Below are 27,767 nucleotides of genomic sequence, written 5' to 3'. Positions count from 1 at the left end.
AAAAGGACGAGATCGCGGATACAAGCGGCCGAGATGAGTTTTCTCAGAAGGGTGGCTGGCGTCTCCCTTAGGGATAGGGTGAGAAGCTCGGTCATCCGTGAGGAACTCGGATTAGAGCCGCTGCTCCTTTACTTAGAAAGGAGTCAGCTGAGGTGATTCGGGCATCTGGTAAGGATGCCCACTGGGCGCCTCCCTTGGGAGGTTTTTCAGGCACGTCCAGTGGGGAGGAGACCTCGGGGAAGACCCAGGACTAAGTGGAGAGATTATATCTCAACACTGGCCTGGGAACGCCTCGGGATCCCCCCGTCAGAGCTGGTCAATGTGGCCCGGGAAAGGGAAGTCTGGGGCCCCCTGCTTGAGCTGCTCTCCCCGCGACCCGACCCCGGATAAGCGGATGACGATGAGTGAGTGAGTGACACTTGATGTGACATCAGAAAGGCTGCTTCATCAGGCGGACAGAGCAGAACTAGTAACCCTGGAAAATACTGTATAGACTGTTGTGATTGAACCCACTGACACAAAGTGTTGTCAGTGTAATTTGCTCACCATTCCAAGAGAATGTGGTCATTTAAATTCCACTGGTGTTCCTGCCCTTTTCAACAAAAAGCTTTCTCCTGCAGCTTGTTAACAGATGTGAATCGCAGGGATTCCAAACACATCTAGAGAGTTCATCTGAGCATAGGATTATAAAGCCCAGCTAGTAAATCCTCAAGGTTAAAATGCTCACTCCACAAGTTCATTGTTGGATAGACTGACATACATACATAGTCAACATTTGAATTACCAGGAGGACTCAGAGATAAGTTGTTTTGGAGAGAAGTTTTAGGGTTTATCATTCAGAGAACATTACTGTGCTTTGTCAATTCTTTCAATGTTTTATTTGGGTATACAAATGGATTTCAGAAAATGAACTTTGTAGGAAACACATGATCGAAGGTGATGAAGATTTCCCACCTTGTAATGGACCAAAGTACTGGTTTTAAACCAGAATAGAAATTTCAAAGCAAGCCACTTGCTGTTTGTACCATTCTACAAAAGGGGAATGAAATATATTCTACACAGCAGCCATGTCGGAACTAACTCTTACTGTAATTTCAACAATTTCTTCAGTGATTGTATTAGAATAGCATATAATGTTGGGAATAATCTCTCTAATAATTTAATTTCTGGAGCAGAACTCAATCAGGTAGAGAAAGAGTGCATTTTAATGTTTTCTTATTGTTACTCTTTAAAGTAAAAAAAAACAAAAACTTTCATTCTACATTTTAACATCTGTCTGGCAAATGTTTCAATTCATTCTTAAAACCAAACTTGACTTTTGTCTCTTTCTGTCTGACCTGTGATTCCCTCTGATATCCATTTCAAGTATTTGGTGCCCGAAAAAAGTTTACCTACAAAAAAAAAGATCATCACTGTTATTCAGAGTCATCCCGTCGGAATGTCTGTGCCAAACGTTACATGCAGGTGTGGCTACAAACCTCTGTTATGTGTTGTGCTGCAAAAATTGAGCTGTGGATGTGTTGTAGGTGTTTTCACAAAGACAACTGCAGTTTCTTTACCGCCTCATACTTCATTGATAAAAAAACTTACAATACATTAACACGGCGCTTACTTTTCTGTTAAAATGTTCACATTTGAGCCAAATTACATCTTCAAAAGCACAAGTTGTGAAAAAAGCAACATGAACGATATCTATGATATTTTCCTTTAGAGACCAAATTAAAAAGCTTCCAAAGAGACTAAACAGCAGGAGTTAAAATTCAGGTGAACAAGTTGAACAGTTTGTCATCACATACAGGTCACTCTTTCATTACTTTCGTTGTTTGTTTGCATGGTATATGGAACATCTGCAAGACATAAAAAAGGGATAAATATTAGTGCTGCACAGATAATTACAATCAGGACTGAAGCTGTGATATTGATTCATAGTGTTTTTCTCATTGAAAATCTTTTTGATACACATGGAGACACTAAAGAAATTCCTTGACACAATTGTCCGTGAGACATGATGGCAGATACATGTTCACTGTGATTGATCATCTATTTGAGGTAGTGTGAGAGTTGTCAGCTAGCTCTTTAGATTATTCTTACTTGTCTTGATGCTGAGTTTTTTCCTTTCTAACTTCTTTTTCCTAAGGAGAGAAAGAACAAAGGTGAGAGACTCAAAAATGAAGAGAAAGAACTATTGCATGAGCACGGAAGAATAGAGGGATTAATGGTTGTATTAGAATAAAGAATGAACTGCCACTGCCGCAGTGGACACAGGTTAGACGGACAGGGGTAGTGACAGTAACAGTGATAAAATTGCACCAGGGAAGCACTTGAAACTCACCTGGCTTGGCGAGTACAAACACACGCAATGGTGACCATGATAATAATTATAGCGACTGAGACCAGAACCCCAATCAGGATTAACTCTGTGGTTCCTGCAACAAATAACAGGTTATATTACAAAAACAATCTATGACCCTTTCCATCAGCCGAAAATGGGTGAAATTGTAGAAATAAGAAATAGACAGCTAAAAAGTTATGTCCTTACATTAGTGCATTTATATAAGTCCTGCTGAGAAGTTGAGCAGAGTAAGTCGGATAAAGATGTTCAACTGTCATGAAATTACCATAGAATGACTCAAGTCATCATGAGAGGAGACGTTAACTCCCTGCAGAGTGATGTGAGTGATCAGGCCTTACCCAGTCCTCCTTCTTTCGGTGTTTTCTCCACCTCACAATTTGAGCCCTGGAAGCTTTCTGCACACTGACAGGTGTATGTGTTGTTGCTTCCTGCTTCACATGTTCCTCCATTCAGACAGGGGTAATTGAGACAGGGACTCGCTACAACACAGGACAAAATATCACTGAGGTTTGCCTTTGGTTCCTTTGCACTCATTCTAACTTCTCTGTTTTTTACACAAATTACATGAAAATGTCGTTGTTTGCGGTTGTTATTTTTACATTTGTGTTATGTATTCAGGTTATCAGTGAAGACCTCCTTAGAGTACGACAAAAAATAGTAACAACTTTCTGAAACTAACACTTTACTAGCACCTAAATGGCACTTACTTATAGCACTTTGTAGTTTTGCTTTATTTTGAAGAAATTGTACTTTCTTTATTCTTGTCGTCCTGGGTCTGTAACCTTGCGTTGAATGCACTTATTGTAAATCGCTTTGGATAAAAGTGTCAGCTAAATGAAATGTAATATTATGTTATGTAATGTAACAAGGGGATTAAGATTTTGGCAAATGATATATATCTACACAAGGTTTGTACATTTTTATCCCTTTTAATATTTTTTTTGATATCATATACATCATATTAAGCAAATTTTGTTTTGGAGAACTCTTTCCATAAAAGCGCACATACACACACACACCTCTGTAGCAGTCGCGTTTGAAGTCATAAATGGTGCAGACGTCACTGTCCTGGCAGGTCTTGGATTGGCACACGGCGCCAGTGGGGGTGCATTCACAGACCTGAGAACAATCCTCAGTCACAAATGTCTCCTTCAGCTGCAGGATGGAGGGAGAGAAGAGACACGGAGAGTAGCATGAGATCTTATCAGCAAACACAAACACACACACATATTTTTAAATGATGTGGGTTTTGTCTTGTTAGGTGTTCATATTATAAATATCGTTCATGCTACTTTTTTTGCTCATATGTGAACATTTAATTATCAGAAAAGTAAGCACCCTATTAATGTCATGTAATAAAACACCTGTTCATCACCCATCTTCATCAATTCATCCAAATTATTGCTGTAACTGTTTTATAAGGCTACTCACAGGATAGTATCTGTTTAGGAAGGTGCAGCCACACTCTGAGTACGGCACACAGATTCCCTCACTCATGACGAAGCCCCAGGCACACTCGCACCCTTCCACACAGGAAGTGGTGTCACACTCAGAAGGGGCTGCCAGGTTGGCGCAGGAGGGTGGGCAAGGTGACATACAGGTGGAATAGGTGCTGTTGGCATTACATGAGAGAACTGGGGGGGATGGAGAGAGAGAGAGAGAGAGAGAGAGATAAGCTACAACACCATCTGATATGGATAATTGTTTTCTAACATAACCCTAATGGACAACCTTACTTTGATTGTTAAATGTATCTGTAAAATATAACCGTTTTCAGATTTTTTACAGAAATTATCCTTAACAGTCGGCAACAACGACAGGATTCGTGATCAAGGGAAATTGTACAGAAAACATCCTTTATTTATCTTCTAATCTGATGATTTATAATGGTTCAACAACCTACCACATTCCAGCTGCTGCCTCCAGGATCCCAGTTTGATACCTTCTTCCTGACAAGCTACAGCATACGCCTCATAACTGGCACAACGTAGCGCTGTACTACCTTGCTCGGCACACAGGTCAAATACACAGTCACTGAGGGAGACACATACAATAAGTACAGTGACAACTTGTTAGCAGCATGCTAACTCTCTCCAGAATACAGATGTGCACACTCCTAGACACACAGGCAGAGTACTCACTCCTGGAAGGATTTGGGTGGCAGGGTGGCATGGCAGGCAGCAAACGGTCCGTTGGAATTAGACAGTGCTCCACACTGAGCCACACTGTTGTAATCATTGATCTGAGACTGAGAGCAGTCCGATGTCTCAAATCCTGAGTCTGGATCAGTCTCAATCTCTCTCCTGGAGCCAGAGGGGAAGGAGGTAAGGAGAGAGGAAACAGAGCTTTAACGAAGCTGCTATGTCTAAACCAATGTTTAAATGAAATTGTGAACGAGGAGGTTGAAGGAACAGAGCTATGAAATGTACACAGTTACTGTTATGTATACCGACTTTAATTTCACAACAGCTGTTAGCACAGGCATTAGGGTCAGCAATGTCTAAACATGATCATACATATCCTACAGCATTCTTCAGTGAAGCAAAGACAGATGTGTAGTTCTGTATGTCACAAACAAAGGGTTCTGAGTTTTTCCGTGGTAAAATCTTCACACACGATTATGAACATGAATATTTCTAATGAGGACTGACCTTGACCCAACATTAAAAGTGTAATAACGGTTCTTTATAGTGTATGCATTGTTGATTGTAAGGTTGTGCATGCTAAAAACTAATAGCAATAGTTCACCATATTTAGTTCCAAAATAAAAAAAGGGCTGTGTATGTTAAAAGTCACTCATTTGTTACCAAATTCTATAGCAGTATTTGTGAACTGTTATATTTTAACATTGATGAAAGACAACATCAATGTCTAATCTAAATATTCAATTAAAATGTGAATGTTAAATCTATATATCAATAGAAATCTAAATGTTAAATCTAAATGAGAAACAATAGATCTAAATTAAAATGTTGAATCTAAATCTTAACGTTGTCATACATCTAATTGTTGAATCTAAATCTAAATTTTAACTATAAATATAAAGGGTAAATGTTTGTGGGTAATTTGGTGAAATGTTGCTGTTATTTACAGCATGTATAGCTTTACAATTGGCTACCATAATAGTGACTCTAGTTTGTGGTCCTACCTATGGACATGGACTGTTTGAGGAAGATCGTGTATCCTAAGTCCATCAGCCTGTCGGTCACTGACTCTCCAGCTGTCTCCGAATTCATTCAGGTTCCTGATCACCGACCCATCTGGCTTCATGTACTCATTTCTGGTGCTGTCATCGAAGTTTCCACATAAGCCTCTGACAGAGCTCTTATAGGTGCTGGGCAGTATGACCTCTGATACACAAACAGAAGTAGATTGAAATGAATGAATTAATAAACAAGCCAAAGAAGGGCTCAATTAGTTTGAGCTGAGGTTTCTCCTTTTTCCCCCCTTTTTTTTTTACCTCCGCGACTGTTGCCATCAAAGCGTACTGTAAGTCCAAAGACAGTGGTAAGCTGGACCTGCCTGGAGTTCCTTGTGATAGTCAAACCATCAACTGGACTGAAAGGAGGCACAACACGCTCCCCGTTCACCTACAGGAGATACACCAACAATTATTTCTTCTACAAGACACAACAAAAAATAAATGGTGCTTTCATCAGACAAACTAAGGCTCACCAAGACATTCTTCTTCTGCAGGAAGCGAACATTGACACCGTAAACATCAATGTACATCTGATCCAGGAATGACACCCTCCTGTTGCCCCCGCGTCTGATGTTCCTCCCCCTTACCACCAGGGGTGACAGAGAGGAGTGGAGGTTGTGGTCCTGAGTCAGGATGTAGGTGTAGGGGCCTTGGAAGTGATGGGTGAAACCATCAAATGTGCGGTAGTGAGGATCCCCAGAGATGCTACACTTGTTGAAACCTACAGAGAATGAGAGGTTAATTGGAATCATTAAAAAACATCGAAACAAGAAAATATAGAAGCAGTCAATGTTTATTATTCTTTTAAAGGACAAAGTCTCTGAGCTGCACATTGCCCAGCAGTTACAATGTCAGTCAATGTGGGGAACTCACTGCTGGGTTTGCAAGATAGGTCTCCATATTTATCCAGGGCGCACACTGAGTTGGAGTTACAGCTGTGGACCTTACAGGTGATGTTGCCACCAGGCTTACAGATGCATGAGTCAGCACATTTATCTGTAAGCCATGAGTCTCCCACCTATAAAATAAGCCACACACAATAACAAACAAACAAACACACACACACACACACACACACACACACACACATACTGGTTTCCATGGTTTGCGGGGCGTGCACTTTTTATCATAACCTGTGGGGACCACCCTTTCTAGAGGTTGTGGAAGTATGAAAAAAATCAGGGACACTAAGAAAAAATCAGTTAGTACATACACACCTTAAAATATCTAAATTCATGAAGTAGTGTTTTGACTGTGCAAAATGGGGACCTTAGAAAAAACGGGTAGGTATGGCTGATGGGGACCTCATTTACATATCATTTGCATGACTCACACAACTTGTTATAAGACTAATGGGGACCATACTTCAAAAAGCATTTTTATATACATTATTACTGATACCGTAAGTCCTTCCATTATTACATTTGTTAGAGCTGTTTGTTTAAAACTAATAAAGTCTAGCCAAAAAGAACAAAAGTTGTTGATAGAAAATGTAGAGATATAACATGATACCTGTAAATGGTGATAGGGATGCAAAGCATTACTTTGTACAGAAAATCTTGCTGTTCATGAACTCCGCCTTACAATGAAGCAGAATTTGATAGGACTATTAGTGTAATGTGGTTGAAGTGAATATAAACTTATCAAACAGTGAAGGGATATCTATATCCCTACAAAGAATAATTCTTATTCAGTCAAATTTGTAAGATATTTTTAATTTCAGACAACCACATAGCAACCGCTTACTGGTGGTAATCTTCCCATTATTTACTTAATTTCCTCTTGTTGGCTGTAATGCGGTTATATATGTAGAATTTCACATTCTGCCAGCTCCGGTCCTTAAGAGCTTCTGGATCAGCCCTTAAACACTTCTCACAGTCAAACTTTGCTGGAGCAATACAAGATGTGATGAATCGATTCATGTGCCTTTCCACTGCCTTCACGTCTGTCTCCTTCCAGGGTGTTTTCTTCTTTTGGGCAGTTGTACCTTTAAGTGGTCGGAAAAACACATTTGTAAATACAAGGACTCCAAAGTGTGTAAGAGTTATAATCCAAAGTTACAAGTTCTATAAAGTATAAACTAACTTCTACAGTATAAGAAAACTAAAATATACAATTACTCTGCCAAGAAAACACTGATATGTGCATTCTGACTGAAATTGTCAGTGGGAAAGAGGATTTTGATGCCATTTTCTTATAAGCTGAACATGCTGTGTTATATTAACAAATAAACTGTTCATTCTGATCAATGACATGGACTCACATTCACTGACATAAATTTCTCAAAATTGTCATGAAGAAAAAACTGTATTTATAAAATGTTGGATCTGTTGGATAAATAAATACAATGTACTGATTCACTCATTAATCTAACTAACTATGGAATTGTGAGGACGTAGGACAGGTGTTTGGTATAGGGACTAGTTGTTGTTTGTATGTTTATACTATTAAAACTGTAACTGTTATGAGTCCTACTTTAAGCACCTAATATACTCTAGAATCAGCCAAACAACCCTTTATCTGATTATTGCAGGCATGAATATACAGATAAAACTACATTAAATGGGGGCAGCAACAGTTATGCGGCAAAGGTCTGAAATGACAAAGTATTGGTGGCAACATCTTAAGTTGGCAACACTGACAACAGTCTCTGATCTGGCCTTTTTTTTATGACTGCTATCTAACGATGTCCTTTATAGTCTGACTTGACCGGGGTTCTTCTACTGCTCTGGGGGCTTCAGGTGTAATGTTTTGACCATCCAAAATCATGTTGTCTGGTGTTGTATAATCGCAGACAGTGGGGCCCATTGAGCTATCAGGATCATTAAGAGGCAGAAAAGTGTTCTTAAAGTTTAGTTGAACTGAAGCATCACTGTCAATGTCACTTTTGGAGATGGTATCTGGTACGTGATCATCTGCACTCTCTGATGACGAATCAAATAGTTCAGAATCTTCCAGATCTGTGTCTTTCATCTAAAAAAGATTAATGAAAAGATTATAAATATGTAGAGCTGTAACAGGTAGATGAGAAATTATTCTTTGTGCTGTTTTGCAAGTTTTGTGTCATAATTTGATTATTTTAGCAGTTTATATTATAATAAGCAGAATATTTTGACTGTTCTGAAAAAAAAAAGACTATATCGAATTGCAGCAACTTGAAAAATTGAAGTGCAACTGAAAGTTATTGTAGGCCGTCTTAATTTTGGTACAAAAGTCTCAGTTTCATTTTTTGAAGTCTGTAATCTGAAAATAAAGGCACATATGCAAGAAATAATTTAGTAAAAGTGCATATAAGAATTTTTGAGATCAAAGTTGTGTCTGCTCTGCTAAACTAATTCTGAATTCACAATCTAGAAAAAACATGTTTCACACATTTTAGACAACATTAGACTTCATCGTGGGGACCAGTTTTATCTAACTTTTCAAAAACAGTTACTACTTGCACACTGTCAGAACGTGTGTTGTGGGGACCACGTGAATACAAAATGTAGAGTGATAATTTATCAAGAAAAAAAATACTGTGAAGTTTGAAATCGACCATGAATATACCTCTACCACTAACCTTCAAGATGCCATACTTGAAATGTCATTGTATACCAATTTACATAACTTCTGACCAGTAAAGCTATTTCTCATTCACACAACTTAACACATGCTTTGTGGGGACATTTTACACACAACATTATAGTTCATTGTGGGGACCAGTTTTATCTAACTTTTCAAAAACAGTTACTACTTGCACACTGTCAGAAGGTGTGTTGTGGGGACCACGTGAATACAAAATGTAGTGTGATAATTTATCAAGAAAGAAAATACTTTGAAGTTTGAAATCGACCATGAATATACCTCTACCACTAACCTTCAAGATGCCATACTTGAAATGTCATTGTATAACCAATTTACATAACTTCTGACCTGTAAAGCTATTTCTCATTCACACAACTTAACACATGCTTTGTGGGGACATTTTACACACAACATTATAGTTCATTGTGGGGACCAGTTTTATCTAACTTTTCAAAAACAGTTACTACTTGCACACTGTCAGAAGGTGTGTTGTGGGGACCACGTGAATACAAAATGTAGTGTGATAATTTATCAAGAAAGAAAACACTGTGAAGTTTGAAATCGACCATGAATATACCTCTACCACTAACCTTCATGATGCCATACTTGAAATGTCATTGTATAACCAATTTACATAACTTCTGACCAGTAAAGCTATTTCTCATTCACACAACTTAACACATGCTTTGTGGGGACATTTTACACACAACATTATAGTTCATTGTGGGGACCAGTTTTATCTAACTTTTCAAAAACAGTTTCTTCTTCTAACCAGCGAAGCTCTTTCTCATTCACACAACTTAACACATGCTTTGTGGGGACATTTTACACACAACATTATAGTTCATTGTGGGGACCAGTTTTATCTAACTTTTCAAAAACAGTTACTACTTGCACACTGTCAGAAGGTGTGTTGTGGGGACCACGTGAATACAAAATGTAGTGTGATAATTTATCAAGAAAGAAAATACTGTGAAGTTTGAAATCGACCATGAATATACCTCTACCACTAACCTTCAAGATGCCATACTTAAAATGTCATTGTATAACCAATTTACATAACTTCTGACCAGTAAAGCTATTTCTCATTCACACAACTTAACACATGCTTTGTGGGGACATTTTACACACAACATTATAGTTCATTGTGGGGACCAGTTTTATCTAACTTGTCAAAAACAGTTTCTTCTTCTAACCAGCGAAGCTCTTTCTCGTTCACACAACTTAACACATGCTTTGTGGGGACATTTTACACACAACATTAGAGTTCATCGTGGGGACCAGTTTTATCTAACTTTTCAAAAACAGTTACTACTTGCACACTGTCAGAACGTGTGTTGTGGGGACCACGTGAATACAAAATGTAGAGTGAGAATTTATCAAGAAAGAAAATACTGTGAAGTTTGAAATCGACCATGAATATACCTCTACCACTAACCTTCAAGATGCCATACTTGAAATGTCATTGTTTACCAATTTACATAACTTCTGACCATTAAAGCTATTTCTCATTCACACAACTTAACACATGCTTTGTGGGGACATTTTACACACAACATTATAGTTCATTGTGGGGACCAGTTTTATCTAACTTTTCAAAAACAGTTTCTTCTTCTAACCAGCGAAGCTCTTTCTCGCTCACACAACTTAACACATGCTTTGTGGGGACATTTTACACACAACATTAGAGTTCATCGTGGGGACCTGTTTTATCTAACTTTTCAAAAACAGTTACTACTTGCACACTGTCAGAAGGTGTGTTGTGGGGACCACGTGAATACAAAATGTAGAGTGATAATTTATCAAGAAAGAAAATACTGTGAAGTTTGAAATCGACCATGAATATACCTCTACCACTAACCTTCAAGATGCCATACTTGAAATGTCATTGTATACCAATTTACATAACTTCTGACCAGTAAAGCTATTTCTCATTCACACAACTTAACGCATGCTTTGTGGGGACATTTTACACACAACATTATAGTTCATTGTGGGGACCAGTTTTATCTAACTTTTCTGAAACAGTTTCTTCTTCTGACCAGCGAAGCTCTTTCTCGTTCACACAACTTAACACATGCTTTGTGGGGACATTTTACACACAACATTATAGTTCATTGTGGGGACCAGTTTTATCTAACTTTTCAAAAACAGTTACTACTTGCACACTGTCAGAAGGTGTGTTGTGGGGACCACGTGACTCCAAAATGTAGTGTGATAATTTATCAAGAAATAAAATACTGTGAAGTTTGAAATCGACCATGAATATACCTCTACCACTAACCTTCAAGATGCCATACTTGAAATGTCATTGTATACCAATTTACATAACTTCTGACAATTAAAGCTATTTCTCATTCACACAACTTAACACATGCTTTGTGGGGACATTTTACACACAGCATTATAGTTCATTGTGGGGACCAGTTTTATCTAACTTTTCAAAAACAGTTACTACTTGCACACTGTCAGAAGGTGTGTTGTGGGGACCACGTGAATACAAAATGTAGAGTGATAATTTATCAAGAAAGAAAATACTGTGAAGTTTGAAATCGACCATGAATATACCTCTACCACTAACCTTCAAGATGCCATACTTGAAATGTCATTGTATAACCAATTTACATAACTTCTGACCAGTAAAGCTATTTCTCATTCACACAACTTAACACATGCTTTGTGGGGACATTTTACACACAACATTATAGTTCATTGTGGGGACCAGTTTTATCTAACTTTTCAAAAACAGTTTCTTCTTCTAACCAGCGAAGCTCTTTCTCGTTCACACAACTTAACACATGCTTTGTGGGGACATTTTACACACAACATTAGAGTTCATCGTGGGGACCTGTTTTATCTAACTTTTCAAAAACAGTTACTACTTGCACACTGTCAGAAGGTGTGTTGTGGGGACCACGTGAATACAAAATGTAGAGTGATAATTTATCAAGAAAGAAAATACTGTGAAGTTTGAAATCGACCATGAATATACCTCTACCACTAACCTTCAAGATGCCATACTTGAAATGTCATTGTATACCAATTTACATAACTTCTGACCAGTAAAGCTATTTCTCATTCACACAACTTAACGCATGCTTTGTGGGGACATTTTACACACAACATTATAGTTCATTGTGGGGACCAGTTTTATCTAACTTTTCAAAAACAGTTTCTTCTTCTAACCAGCGAAGCTCTTTGTCGTTCACACAACTTAACACATGCTTTGTGGGGACATTTTACACACAACATTAGAGTTCATCCTGGGGACCAGTTTTATCTAACTTTTCAAAAACAGTTACTACTTGCACACTGTCAGAAGGTGTGTTGTGGGGACCACGTGACTCCAAAATGTAGAGTGAGAATTTATCAAGAAAGAAAATACTGTGAAGTTTGAAATCGACCATGAATATACCTCTACCACTAACCCTCAAGATGCCATACTTGAAATGTCATTGTTTACCAATTTACATAACTTCTGTACGGTAAAGTTATTTCTCATTCACACAACTTAACACATGCTTTGTGGGGACATTTTGCACACTACATTATAGTTCATTGTGGGGACCAGTTTTATCAAATTTTTCTGAAACAGTTTCTTCTTCTGACCAGCGAAGCTCTTTCTCGTTCACACAACTTAACACATGCTTTGTGGGGACATATTACACAAAACATTGCATTTCCTTGTGTGTACAAGTTTTACCTAATTGTTCACACACAGTTTCTACACAAACTCGGAACAAAGAGTGATCATATAATGATAAAACAGTGATGGACATGAATTTACCTCTTCAGGTGTGATCTTTGGCCCAAAGGCACAAGCCATCAGACTCTCTGAGTGGACAGGATCTGAATCATCCTCCTCCATGGTGTTAACAGTGATGCTGGTCGTCTGTAAACAAAAGTAAAACGTTCCCAATATTTACTTATATTATATTCTAATATTTCTATTCAGATAAAGTTTTGAGATTACATCCATGTCATAAGCAGGACTGGATACATTTGGCAAATGACCCTGATTCTTTAACATATAAAGTGATAGCATTTCAATGCTTTTTAATTATGCCCAAACCCATTACCCTAACCCTACCCCTTGTTTTCGAGGGTATTCTTGCCCCTTGAAACAGAGGTTGAAATCTTCCCCATCTAATTGGGACAGCCCTCCAAGAGCTGTTACATAACCAGTGGTCATCGCAAAAACCTGCAACGACATCAGTAGTCTTTGATGTAAACACAAGCGACAAAAGGTTTTGCTGGGTATGTCATTGTTAAAACATTATTGAGATCTCTAATGAACCAATGCTATTGTTTGCATTCACTAAAGTGACAAACCTATAATATCCTAATATCATCTATGCTAATGCAGGTGAATCAATGACTTTTCCATTCATCCAATGGAAGTTGAAAAGTTTGGACACTCTGCACTATTTCACATATAAATCATAATCAGAGCTTCAGGCTGCTTGCAGAGGTTTGTAGACAACCCTGCTAGGATGCAGTGTTAATAGAGGATCATTCAGTTCAGTAACATAATATCTATAATGATCTAAACTGACCTTCAATAGCTTCTTAAAACTTTTGTAAATTAGATTCCTGTTTGTTATTTCATGTTCCTGTTATTTTCACTACACTAAGTGGTCGCTCATACATAGCAGCTTAAAGCAGCTTGTGATAGGCAATCCTGGTATTTTTTGTATATGTAACGTGTACATGGTTATAACAATATTAATACAGCCAAATTAGGTCCACATATTTCTCATTCTACTATTTGTTGTGATACTTGACTCATTGTATTTGCTGTGTTCTGTGCTACATACCTGTGTTTGCCATGGGCAGTCTTCACCTCCATAGTTATAGGCGATTTCTTCTCCTTCTTTGATGTCATCCAGGGCAAATAAACAAAGGTGGGGTTCTCCATTAACACCAATTGAGCCATCTTCTCTGAAGGCATCAATACTTGAGAAATTGGAAAAATTGAAAAAGAAAAAATACAAATGTCACAATATATCACAATAAAACCAGAGCCCCACTTAGTATAACTTAAAATAGTATATGGAGTGTAGTTTAGGAATTCTTAAGTCCACTTGAAGGCAAACATGAATGCAGCACATCAGGGGTGGTAAAGTTTTCTCCTTCTCTGGGATTCTGCATCACTTATTATATCCTTAAAATGCAGATGCAGATTAAGATGCATTTATCAGTCCCAAACACATGCACAGACATGCAAAGGCACACTCATGCAGGTAGGGAAATTTAATCTCTGCTTTTGACCCATCTGGTGCAGGATACACAGAGCAGTGAGCGACCATGTACGGCGCTCGGGGAGCAGATGTTGGGGGAGTAAGGTGCCTTGCTCAGGGGCACTAGACAGGGTAGGGAAACTCTTGGATTTTTGGACAGATCAATCCAGGTTCATCTTTTGTTGTTTCTCCGTGGAGTCGAACCAGAGACGAACCAGAGACGAACCAGAGACCTTCTCTGCCCATAGTCCAAGTTTCTGCCGATAGACCACCGCCTCTAGACCTCCCCCCTATATATAACAAAGTCTCCTTTGCAAATTGTACCCTTTGCAAATATACCACATCCTGCAAACAATAAAAACATTTTCAATAAAACAGGAGGATCCATTAATTCTATTCCTTGACAATGAGTTTATGCTAATATATACTACAAAACAAACCAAAACTGACCACTGCAGCATTCTAGTCCCTATTAAATGTACTCTGGAGCTTTTCTTTTGATTTTAAATGATAATTATTTATTGATTATTTACAGCAGATACCACCTTACCTTTTGCTGCATAAATATACTGGACCTCTAATTTGCAGATGTGTATCATGTTGAATTGCTGATCCGTGGTGGCATTTCTGAAGGAAAAGATTAAAACAAATGAGTTTACTTTAAAATAATTGTTTGATTTGTTTGCTTAGTAAGATTTTGTGGTACTACAAATTGTTGTTGTTGCCTAAAACCTCATGAGGATTGTTTTTCTTGCAAAATTCAACTACAGAAACATTCTCCTTCACTCTCTGTCATGAGTAACGTTCCTGCCTACAGGATGATGCATACTCCTGTGCGTTGTTGCATAAACTATACACATCTACAAACATATATGCACCGTATATCTGTCTTGTGCATGTGTGAAAGCTAAACCGGGTCAAATCTAAAGCCAATTCTTTAGATTTTACCTGCAGGTCATGCCTGAAAACACCTTAAATGAGAGATGATTATGTCTGAATAATTATGAAGGAGTTTGGCTTTCACATATAAAGAACACAGCAGGAGAATTCAGACAGGAGGAGGCGCCTGGGTAGAGCAAGCCAGAGGCATGACATGATGACAAATTCAGTATCAGAGAGCATAGTATTTTTTTTTACAGCACATCAAAGATGATGGCAAAAGAATGTAATTGTATTTAGTTTTGCATTTACACCAATGTTACAAGCATTTGAATATGTCCTCATTATCAACAAAGAGTCAACAGGGAGATTTTTCATGCTGAGATATTTTTATTATCCCAGTCTCACGTGTGTGAGCTGTTAAAAACACTATGAATTTGCCTACTCGCCGGCTCTGAATCCTCCGGATAATTTCTACTGTATTTTCTCAATGGCTTATTCGGACAATCTGCAGAGTTTTTACTGGGGGGGTGACAGAAGAAACTCTGGATTATCCGGAGCGTTTGCGTTTTTACAAACTGCCCCTATCTGGATAGTCTCTTGGTATCATCCAGATTGCAGTGCATGTTTAAAAGCAACTTAAAGAGAGTAAAGTAAGAAGGAAAACAAAGCAGCAGCTATTTTCTGTTGTGATTTTATACGGGAAATAGATGATTCACTATTTTAACTTCATTTAAATTCAACAAATGTGGTGTTATTCCCACATAATAACTGGTAGTGTTGACACCTTTTCTCTTATCTACCAGGGCAACACAGAACAGAAGTGGGTTAAATGAAAACCATGTAAGAATTATCCATAGACTATTCAATATTATTAAGATTAAGATTAAGATGCATTTATTTGTCTCAAACACATGCACAGACATGCAAAGGCACACTCATGAAGGAAGGGAAATTTAATCTCTGCTTTTGACCCATCTGGTGCAGGACACACAGAGCAGTGAGCGACCATGTACGGCGCTCGGGGAGCAGATGTTGGGGGAGTAAGATGCCTTGCTCAGGGGCACTAGACAGGGCAGGGAGACTCTTGGATTTTTGGACAGATCAATCCAGGTTCGTCTTTGGTTGTCTCTCTGTGGAGTCGAACCAGAGACGAACCAGAGACCTTCTCTGCCCACAGTCCAAGTTTCTGCCACTAGACCACCGCCTTATGAATACAAATACACCTTTCAATTACATTGACCTCATCACACAATAACTTCTCTCTCCCCTGCTTTAGCTGTACAAACACTTTAACTTTCTATCTGCAAAAAAAGTAATATTCACAGTAAAATTTCTCAGCTTTTACCTGTTTATTTGCCTGACGTTAATAACCTACTGCTCTACTTTTCTATTCTAGACATTTTATCATATTAGTGACTTGTCATTTGTGATTGTAGCTAATTTAACTTAACTGCAGGTTCTAGATTTAATCTTCTATCATTTAATTCCAGATTTATGCCTCTGAGCATGTTTCTTTAATAACCTGCTCTGCCTCTTCCACATGAACCTGCCCATGTTAAATAAGAAAATAAGTTAAAAGGGCCGGTTCATAACCAGCTTCCAAATAGAGGTTATCCAGAGCAGCCAGGTTACACTTCCTCTGTTGTTTAAAATTTAAAGCCCCTCAGCGGAAGCTACAGTCAGACTTAAATTATTATGTATAATGGTACTGTGTAAAATGAGAACAGCTGTAATTTGAATTGTCTGACTATAGTCAAAACCTGTGCTCTATAATGTTCTCTATTAATTAACTTAAACATACTAAATATAGCATAACAGGGCTTATATTGATCTTAAGTTCATCATAACAAAATGAGACTCAAAACTCAGAAATGCTTATCTTGATTGTCTCCTTCAGTTTACATAAACTCCTACACATATGCATCATGCATGCAAGTAGTAATAGAAATGCAGTAAAACATTTGAGGTCTTACACTTAGCCTTTGTAGCTAATCAGAGCTATTAATCATGCTAGCTAGGTACAAGTAATACATGCAATTTGAGGATTCAACACTGCTTATAATTATTTAAGATACAACTGTGCTTACCTTATGCTTTACTTTTGCTCCTCTGCACATGTTCTTATCTTCTTAGCTAGTTTCTCCAGCAAATAATCTTCTTTTACTGTTGATAGCTACCTCTTGATGCTGAAAATGTCCTCGCTGCTTGAATCATTCCTAATGGGGACAAGGAAGTGGGTGGCACCCAACCATATTTGGAAGATGTGTGTGTGTGAAGCAGTGGGTGCAGTACTAACTAGAAACAGTAGGGCCACCAATGAGCAATGCTCACACACTCACACTCACCAAAAAACATGTCGTATGGGCCAATGCTTAAAACTTCACGGGCACCTTCAGAGTAGCTCTAGTAGTCATTTAAAAGGGTTATCCTCATGGGGACCGGGATTTTGGTCCCCAAAGCGCAACCGGTCCCCATGACGTGACTGTGTAAACAGTCAACGGTCCCCATCGCGTGATGATTACCAGAACACACACACACACACACACACACACACACACACAATAAGTCTGTGGCTAAGGCGGTAGAGTCGTTGTCCTTGAAGAGGATAGGCAGTTGAACCCTGTCTTCCCCATTCAACATGCATCATTGAACAAGATACTGCAAAAACTCCCCTTCCCATAGAGAAAGTATTTCACATAGATGCACTGTATGAATCTGTGTGTGAATGACCATCATTCATGTGTCAATAAGATGGCCTTTACGAGTTGCAGTGGATCCAAAGATGTTTGGCCATGTAACTTAGAGCCAATGAAATTTATACACTGGACGTAACAGTGTAAGAGATGTCTTTAATACCTGTTGTGGAAGAAGAAAGAAGAAAATTTTGAAAATAATTGTGTGGATATTTTGCACTTTAAGTAAATAAGTATTATCTTGATTTATTTCTTAATGGTGCATCATTTGTGAACATTCACAGTTGTCGACACTTCTGTGGGTCCCGAACCCAGGGTAGAAACCATTGTTTCCTACCTCCCTGCTCTCTAGTAAGAGTTATTAACTAACAAAGCTCCGACTGCAATTATAAACTTTATGTGATTCAGGATGTTCATGTTTCAACTGATCTGTCAGCCTCACTCACGTCATGGTAGTCTCCATCTGAGTCCAGACAGCCGCATCTGTCCAGAGGGACACACTTGTTGTCACTGAGCACATATCCGGCGTCACACTGGCAGCCTTCAACACAGGTGGTTGAAGGTAGGTGGCAGACGAAGGGGAAGAGGTCAGAGCAGGTTGGTGGGCAGGGGACAGTACAATCTGAGTAGTGGCTGTTTGGCGGGCAAGGCAGGGCTGCAGGACAGAAGGAGAATTAACTATAAAAATCATAAAAGTGTATACTTTAATTAAAGTGTTGAGTAGATGAATAGAACTCACGACAGAAGGTATTGTTCCTCCAGCTGATGGTGACTCCAGCACTCTGACAGGCCTGAGCATATGCCTGCACGTTGTCACAGAGCATTGCCTCCATGCCGTCATACTCACACATGTCATAGATGCAGTTACCCAGAAAAGCTGCAGGGGGCACCAGAGAATGGCACGGCTTGAAGCCATTAGAGAGGATGATCTCAGCACACTGAGTCTCGAAAAGTGTCTCTTCATCTGCAGTGCAGTTGGGGTGGATGTCTGGACGAGTGTCCGGCTGACAGCTATAGAGGTAATGCTTGGATGAGTGGCTGAGGCTCTTGGCATTTTGCAGTGTTACTTATTACATATATATACTGTATATATTCATCATTCCGCATCTTGAAGCGTCCTTGAGCAAGATATTACAAGTAAACCATGTTGTAATCCACTAACCCAGGATCACTGTCTCCATCTGATTTCCAGCTGTTGCCGAGTTCAATCACATCTTTGCTGGGTTTCTTGTTGGGCATCAGGTTTTCATCAGTGGAATTTTGGTTGTAGTTACCACACATGCCACAAAGCTGGAGAGTAGGGAGGTGGAATTAGAGTGTGCCTTGTGGTATTCAAAATCCAGTAAAAGAAAATAATAATTATTACAAGCCACTATAATTAGAATCTCCTATTCCTTCTGTGTTTAACTGTCTGACTTGGCACTGAGGAATCTATCGGAGGGACATTAAAAAAGATAGGACGTCTTCATACCTTGTTGAAGTATTCTCCGGGAACAGTTATCTCCAGGTGATGGACTCCATCAAACTTCACCTGTAGACCAAAGTCTGTGTCCAGCAGATTGTAGGACCCACTGCTTATCACCTTGGCCATTTTAGTGGCAACTGGGGTGCGTACCCGGCGCCCGTTCAGCTATGATAAGACAAAGAATATACCACTGATCATTTCATTCTATTTTAGACAGTTATGATCTTATATCCTGAGTTGAAAAAAAAATGTCTTACCAGAACTCTGCGGCTCTTCTGCAGTTCAACCACAGTATCATCCGGCAGATAGACTTTGACAGAGCGAACATAGGAGGCGTCCGGCTGACCACGCTCCTCATTCTTAGCTACTATTTTAAAGGGAGTGACGTTGGTGGTGTTACAGACCTAAAATATTCAAAATAACCAATATCAGACCAGTCTCATTGTTTGAAGAGTGATTTACAACTGACACATTGCACATAGCAGATAAACCAGTGATGGGCACATACTCGCAAAATGTGTGTCATGTTTATATAGAAATTTGAAATACAGGTCAAATTAGTCTCATACCTCCACCAGAGTGTAAGTGCAGGTGCCCATGAATGTGTGCATCACACCATCAAAGGTGTAGTAGTGAGGATCTCCAGACACTTGGCACACTCCTTTATCTGTGGAGGGCAATTTAAAAATAGATAAGTGATTGGCTCAAGTACAAAAGACGAACACAACTAAAGACACAAGACACTGCTAATAGTAAACTGATGTCCAGTCTAGGTGTGTATTTTAAGATGGAAAATGATCACATTATTCTCAAAATATTGACACTTTATACAAATACCGACTTCAGGAGTAGTGACCCTTAGGTCATCTAGTGTGTTGTTAGATTTACCAGTAGAGTGACAGTCGAGTACTCCTTCCATCACTTTACACTCCTGTGCAGGGCTGCACTGCCATGGCTCGCAGGTGATGTTGTTGTTGATATTACACTTGCAGCGCTCTGAGCAATCCAACTCTGTGAACCAAGTGTCTCCCGTCTGCACGCAAGTATGCAAGCGCACACACACAAACAAATTTCCTTTAACCAAACTCAAAAATAAAAATATTATTGCTTCGCGTTCTACGTAATAAAACCTACCGGCCTGTACCGTCCATCGTCTTCAGTACATCCACAATCACTGAGTGGGACACATTTGTCTCCACTGAGGACAAAATCTTTGTTACAGATGCATCCCTCCACACAGGGCTGGTTGCAGGAGACACCGGGGCCTGCAAGGTCCTGACAGCTGGGCTGGGGACAGGAAGGGCCACATGGGCTGTATTGACTGTTTGGGGGGCACTTGAGAGCTGGACGGAGGAAGACAAAAAGATGGATACTTTATATACTCAATCAAAACAAAACTTGACAGCAGCTATCTAAATAATATAGCAGCTAGATCATGCGATTGTGAGACCAATGGTTCTTTGTGCACATTAATTACTTCTTGAGTCTTACTGACAAATGTAGTAAATGTAAAAAAACAAACAAACTCAACACTCTTTTTGTACATTGCCACCAAAGATATTTTACACAGTTTTGGGAAGTTGTTTTGCTTAAAGAGTTTAGAAAAGGCTGGTCAAAAATCATTGTTGTATATTTACTTGTTCAAAGTTTTTTTTCTCTTTTACAGGGAATTGTCATTGCTGGTGAATTTGCATATGCGCAGGAAACTATTTTCTAAGTCTGTGTCTTCTAACTGTTAGGTTTCTGCAGACAAAGAAAAATCACACACATCTCCGTGATGTCAGCTTCAGGTTTCATATAATTTGTGTGCCTGTTTCTGCTGTAATCTGCAGTCCCAGTTATAGGTGATGTTCCCTCATAACCTGATCAAAATTTGTGCAAATCTCTGATATGCTGTCGAATGAAAAGTCTTTGGGTTAGGGTTAGGGTCAGCACAACACACAGACACACACAGAGACTTACGACAGAAGGTTTGGTTTCTCCATGTGATGGGGACTCCTGCAGCAGCACACATATCAGCATAGCTCTCTATGGACTGGCACAGAGCCACGGTCTGACCTCCAGTCGCACACAAGTCATACACACAGTTTTCAAAGTATGGACTTGGGGGCACAACAGAGTGGCAAGGCTTAAAGATACCTGTAGATTGAAAACACATAGATGTCGAAGAGGTGAATGCCAGGCACATATTAAGTTCATCATTATTTTTCAGAGTCAGAATCAGAATCAGAAAAGATTTCATAAAAAACATAAAAACACAATGAGTACGTCAAAAACACAATAAGTTCTTCACATAAGAAAGAAATAACTATACATTAAACAAACAAAACAAAAAAGATACAAGATATAAATGCAAAACAGGAGAGAATGAGGATGTGCAATGTGCAATATACTGTAGTGTGGTATCAGGCTACTCTATTACTAATATTAGTCACAGTATCAAGGGCCAGCCTTTATGATGTCCTAGGTAAACAATATTAAATTAGTGACCTGTTGAACATTTTGTTTGATGTCTACCTTATTCACTTTTTGGTCTCTATATGTTGGCCCTGGCTGTAGCTCTTACATAAGCAGTATAGACAATTTGGGGATACTGTAGGTGGATCTATCTTAACTAACTAAAATAATCACCTTGCAATACCGTCCCAATCTGAATCTCTTTTCATCTTTCAGGCTGTGTGTGTGTGTGTGAGAGTGTGAGAGTGCATGTGTGTGTTACCATTTGGATCAGTGATCATGCCACAGCTGGTGGGCTTCTTGGCCTCCTCCTCTACTTCTTTATCACAGTCTTCAGGTTCTCCTCCATTAGTGCAGCTGGAAAAGATGCGGAGGATTCATTCAAACTGAATGAAGGGATTATGGTGGAATTCTCATTCAGAGAGGAGACTATGAACATGTCATCAGTGCAATTTGGTATGCGATTATGATGTAATATTGTAGATAATAAGGGAATTTTCATTTTTGGGTGAACTATCCCTTTAAAGCTTACATGATATTAAGGATTAAGGTTGTTTAGCTGCAACAAATACTATGAACACTGAACAGCAACAGGTAAGAGTAAGAGCAGGGATTTCTTTTATTGGACTGACGACAAGGTGGACCTGTTACTGAAAATAAGTTAGCAACACGTGGCGTTTACCGTTGACTGTTAAGAGTTTATCAGGAAGCATATGCGCTTCATTTGTTTCCAAAAGTCTCAGTTTTAGGGACTTGTAAATTCTGCAGTAATGTGGGTGTCAGACGTAAATGTAGCAACAGCGAGTTCTAAAGGATGTCTCTGACATGAGAGTGCAAGTCTGTATTAATAAATGTAAACTGTGACTCACTCAGGCCGCAGGTCAGGAACTTGCCAGCTGTCTCCCAATTCATTGGTGTTAGCAGCTGGTTTATTGTCTGGTTTCAAGTTGTCATCCTTTGGATTTTTATTGAAATTTCCTGCAGAGGGAACAAGTATACAGACTCACTACAGAGTGATCTATCAACATAGTTATGCTTGCGATAGTATTTTGGTTGGACCTGGTAAGATAGGTTGGAGAGCTACACTTAAAGGGGACATATTATGCCCATTTTACCACAGTTGATATGGTTCCTTGGGGTCTTAATGAAATGTCTGTAGCATATTTCGGTCAAAATACCACAAGGATAATTTAAAACAGCACCCTTTTTACCCTGTCTTAAACAGCCCTCCTCAGATTGACCTGTTTTGAATGACAAATCGTGGGAGTTGTTTTGGGACGGTAGACATGCCAGATACCCAAATTAACGTGTAGAAGCACTACAAAAGTGGAACTTTCATAATATGTCCTCTTTAAGGAAATAAAGTCAAAGTAGCTGTCATAAGGAAATTGACCAAATTTGGACTGGAATTTGTTGTTTAAAGAGGCTTATAAAATGTAGAACTCTTACCGCACATGCCACAGAGCAGGCCATTGTAGGAGTTTGGCACAGTGACATCAGCATGGTGGTTTCCGTCGAAACGCACCCTCAGGCCAAAGTCTGTCTCCAGAACAACAAACTTTCCACTCAGAAAGATTTTAACACCGCTGATAGAACTGACAGGTGGGACAACCACTGTGCCATTGACCTGAAGAGTAGAAAGGTAATCATTGTGATGGCCTAATTTTCAATCTCATTAAGTGATGCTGCTATCAGTGTTACTGTAATTAATATCATTATTATAACCATAAGTATCACTGTTATTATTGTAATTATAACCATTAGGCAACATATTTAACACAAACTGATTCCAATTTCAAGCATTCCTTTTTATCAAGTTTTCTTTCCTTTCTCCCAAGATATGAATGTGCACAGCTTGTCCATTGAGTTTATGCTGAATCCTGCCTGCCTGCCAAAAGCTGATCAACCAAAGCCACTGATCATCTGCCATCGGGAGAATACTAATTATGGGATGATCACCTGCAGACTCAAATTCTCTTTCTGTAGATGCAACTCTCTCTGTCTTAGGGGATGGTTGAGAGGGGATATGAGAATTGATAGGTTATCAAGGGGATGACAACCCCCACCTCATAGCCTACATATTACCTAGTGATTATAACACATTATAACAGCAAGTCTGATGATGATTAAATCATTTAACAACTGTTCCGGGTCTCTCGCTCTACTCTTTTCCCATCTCTTCTCTATTCCATCTCTCCCCTCTCACCCCAAATGGTCAAGACAGGTGACTCTTTTGGAAGTTTCTTCCTGTTTAAACTGAGTTTTTTCTCTCCACTGTGTTTGCTCATTGTAGGAGCTGTTGTGTTTCTCTACAATATTTTAAGGTCTTTGCCTAATTATGTATAGTGCTGTAAGATAATGTTTGTTATTGGAGAGTAGAGAAACAAATTTGAGCCAACTATTGTTTTCTTTATCAATTGATCACCAGAGTTGTGGCAGATATATTTTCTGACTAATGGAATTATTGACTAATTGTTTCAGATTCTCTGAAGCATGTTCTTCCTACAGATGTGACAAATGCAGTGGGGAGATGACTACTGTATCGAGCAGAATTCCACCTCTGTAAGAATCATGTCTGTCAAGTAACCTACCTGGACTGTGCGGCCCTTGCCAAGGATGATAGTCACACCATTTACATTGATGACCACAGCCCTGACGTAGGAGACCCTCTTATTACTTCCTCTGTGCTCATTCTGGGTGTCCACAGTGAAGTATGGTAAGTTGGAGGAAATGTTGCAGGGTTTGGTCAAGGTGTATGAGCAGGCTCCCATATAATTGTGGGTGAATTTGTCATATGTGATGTAGTGAGGATCTCCAGATACTGAGCAGATACCAAATCCTAAACAAGAGAAGTAAGTTTAATTTAAGACCTAAGGTGAAACAGTTAGATGGTTTGTGTGTTAGTGTGTGTGTGTGTGTGTATGTGTGTGTGTGTGTGTGTGTGTGTGTGTGTGTGTGTGTCTGCGTGTAACATACCCTGAGGGAGGCATTTATATTCTCCATCTTGTAGCTGGCAGCTCTCAGTGGTTGGTTTACAGCTGCTGTTGTGACACTGGATGAAACCTCCACTTTGACATTCACACTTCTGCCCACAACCTTCTACGTACCAGTCATCATCCACCTTATAAACACACATAATAATGCAAATAATACATTAAGAATCCACAAACAAATAATTGCTCTTTAACTGACCAGCATGATATTTTCAAGATCAAAACATCTTTGTGCAGAAGCTTCCACCTGTAGCTGGTATTTTGTGTAATACTCAAACCATCCTACACATTCTTGTGTAATATAGTATTGTTTATGCACATATAATATTTGTGTTTTCAGTTGCTATCTCAAAAACAATTTACGTTCAACCATGGCTTATTGAGATTCTACAAAAGTAACCTACAATGGTAAATGTGTTTTGTATGAAATGTAATGACTGACTAGATTATGTTCAGTAGGGACAAATTAATGAAGTTATGTGTTTATTAATGATGGCAGAATCACTTGCAGCAATAGGGAATGGGCTATGAGACAATTCTTTGGAAATAACATAAAAACATAAACATATATCAGTAGACTAACATTTTCTATCCTGCTGTTGGTCTGTCAGGTCACAAAACACACACAAAGCTGTTATGTTGCTGACAAATAAATCATTGACAGTCAAGAAATGAGAAGTAGACTGTGGAATATTGTACTTTCCAGGAGGAGTGGAAAAATAATTTTTTTCCTCTATATTGAAATAAAAAAAAACTAGCCAGTGGGCCTAGTGTGGGGGGATGGGCTAAACGGAATTTCAAACACCAATCTCTCTCAAAAACTATTGTTACAGCTGGAAACATGCAGTATAACTGTATAAGTACCAAGGAAAAATGCTATTGGATAAGGTTAGTGCTCTGTGCTTTGACAAGACCCGACTGTAACAGAGAAAATGTTATGCCGCCAGGATTTGTGATTAGCAAGCTGAAAGCCAAGAAGCTGAAACCTCCTTCAGAGAGAGAATTTCTCAAACAGAGTCAGTTGGTCTCGAAGGCTGATTATTATATGTTATTTATCTGTTGCCTTAGAATGCTTTGAATGAAGTACAAGCAGATACAGTAACACAGTAAGGTCTAATAGATACACCTATCTCTGTCTGCTTGATCACATTTGCTCATTTTACCCCCTTTTCCAACTCATTCATTCATGAGCAGATGACGGTGGCCCCAGCTCCTCCAGTTCAAGATATGTCTTCGATACAGAGCCCAAAATCGCCCCTGATGGCTGTGACAGCAGTGTGTGGATGGGATGTATGATGAGTTTCACTATATGGTGTGCAATGGGTGAATGTGACTTGTTACTGCTAATACTGGAGAAGTGCTATATAAATGCATTCAAACAAGATATTCTGGCTTTTCTGTATTGCTCTTACTTAACTTATATAAAGCCCATGTTCATGTTTGACATGGAGGAGCCTACAGCAATAACACAGACAGTTATCAATCATTTGGTAAATGAACAAAGGTGAACTTGTCAGGAAAAAATTGAGTTGGTATCAAAAGAGGGTAAGGTCAAACAAAGAAAACATATTTCAGTGCAGTGTGGTTGATAAAGTGAATTTTTCTTTCTTTACACCGTTTGACGACTTTTTTGCATTTCCAACACTCTTGATGTGATGAGAAGTATGAAGTTGTGGGTTAAAAAATAAGGAGGTATTAGGTTCTGATCAAGTCATTTCAAGTTATGCAGTAGATGATTGACAGGATCTTTCACAAATCAACAAAATCATTAAATATTCCTGTTATCATTATTTGCTTGGTTTCTGATACCTAGCTTGTTCTGATCATGTTATGTAATATTTCCAGAGTTCTCTATGAAACCATCCAGGTTTCATAATATAACCGCAAAATACTTTCAAGTGAGAGGGCTGTATAGATTTAGGATATGTTGTCGCCACTTACAGGGTGATAGGTTCCACTGGTGTCCACACAACCACAGTCTTTCAGTGCCACACACTTGTCATTGCTGAGGATAAAGCCTGGTTTACACTGGCAGCCCTCGACACACACACCCTCACAGCCCGGAGGTCCAACCACACCCAGACACGTCTCTGGACACGAACTGACACACAGGGAGTAGGAGCTGTTGGGAGGACAGTCCAGGGCTGAATGGACAAAGGCAAGGTGGAAGAGTTGCATGAATTTATTGTGATTAGGCTGTATGGTATGAAAGGATTTACAAAATATTTTACAAATGGTTGCTATTGCAGCCACACTGAATGGAAGTTTGTGAATGTTGAGATCAGCATTGAACTTTCAGATGTTGTGGATGTTCAGTTGACCTTATTCATACAATTGGGAACAGAAATGAATAGTCTACAGCTAAAGCTAATGGCACTGCGGGCAACACTTTGTCGTCCATCTGTGCTTAAGTAATTAAAGACAATTTATACATTTGTAATGGCTCTATCCTTAGCATGCCCCTACCTGGAGCTAAAGAGCCTCTTTTGAAAAAAACTAATGTAAGTTTGTTGCATTAAGCTACTGAAGACTTACGGCAGAAGTCTGGAGTCCTCCACGGGAAGACTTTGGCACCGGCGTTCTGGCAGGCATCAGTGTAGGCTTGGAGCTGATCACACAACACATGCTGCTGACCATTGAACTGACACATGTCATACACACAGCTCTGGAAGAATGGAGTGGGATCCACCACACTGATACACTCCCTGGAAAAAAACAAAACAGTAATCAAGTTGGGGCTGGAGAAGGCAGATGTTTCAACGCTGTCAACATCTCAGGGGATGACAGAAAGAAACCAAAGACAGAAAAGAGCTGCAGAACAAAAAATGAGGTATGGTTTTAATTACCATCGCATTATTGTCACCAGCTCTTTCCTTGTTAAGATTCCAGCTGTAAACATTAACAGAAATGCATGA

The 27,767-nt window shown here is 39.1% G+C and overlaps 1 protein-coding gene across 1 annotated transcript in view; it reads right to left on the bottom strand.

Annotated features, from left to right (window-relative positions):
* Positions 1-854: 854 nt before the first annotated feature.
* The window catches only part of zanl (zonadhesin, like), a 45,899-nt gene continuing 18,986 nt past the window's right edge, over positions 855-27,767 (bottom strand). Inside the window, exons 25-52 of the mRNA XM_062384256.1 lie at positions 27,388-27,557; positions 26,794-26,996; positions 24,836-24,980; positions 24,451-24,698; positions 23,309-23,486; positions 22,729-22,837; positions 22,122-22,216; positions 21,365-21,541; positions 20,537-20,745; positions 20,291-20,435; positions 19,972-20,069; positions 19,660-19,806; positions 19,409-19,567; positions 19,100-19,227; positions 18,677-18,948; positions 18,384-18,592; positions 6,429-6,573; positions 6,029-6,276; positions 5,814-5,943; positions 5,502-5,703; positions 4,495-4,656; positions 4,257-4,387; positions 3,785-3,987; positions 3,373-3,508; positions 2,692-2,832; positions 2,333-2,426; positions 2,092-2,132; positions 855-1,847 (exon numbers count right to left, since the gene is read on the bottom strand). Coding sequence (XP_062240240.1) covers positions 1,789-1,847; positions 2,092-2,132; positions 2,333-2,426; positions 2,692-2,832; positions 3,373-3,508; positions 3,785-3,987; positions 4,257-4,387; positions 4,495-4,656; positions 5,502-5,703; positions 5,814-5,943; positions 6,029-6,276; positions 6,429-6,573; positions 18,384-18,592; positions 18,677-18,948; positions 19,100-19,227; positions 19,409-19,567; positions 19,660-19,806; positions 19,972-20,069; positions 20,291-20,435; positions 20,537-20,745; positions 21,365-21,541; positions 22,122-22,216; positions 22,729-22,837; positions 23,309-23,486; positions 24,451-24,698; positions 24,836-24,980; positions 26,794-26,996; positions 27,388-27,557 — 4,384 coding nt within the window. The 3' untranslated portion in view covers positions 855-1,788. The remainder of the gene's footprint in view (positions 1,848-2,091; positions 2,133-2,332; positions 2,427-2,691; positions 2,833-3,372; positions 3,509-3,784; positions 3,988-4,256; positions 4,388-4,494; positions 4,657-5,501; positions 5,704-5,813; positions 5,944-6,028; positions 6,277-6,428; positions 6,574-18,383; positions 18,593-18,676; positions 18,949-19,099; positions 19,228-19,408; positions 19,568-19,659; positions 19,807-19,971; positions 20,070-20,290; positions 20,436-20,536; positions 20,746-21,364; positions 21,542-22,121; positions 22,217-22,728; positions 22,838-23,308; positions 23,487-24,450; positions 24,699-24,835; positions 24,981-26,793; positions 26,997-27,387; positions 27,558-27,767) is intronic.

Source organism: Platichthys flesus, chromosome 24 (genome assembly GCF_949316205.1).
Source record: "Platichthys flesus chromosome 24, fPlaFle2.1, whole genome shotgun sequence".
NCBI lineage: Eukaryota > Metazoa > Chordata > Actinopteri > Pleuronectiformes > Pleuronectidae > Platichthys > Platichthys flesus.
Note: the sequence above shows the minus strand (reverse complement) of the source record. Positions and strands in the feature narration are given on the sequence as shown.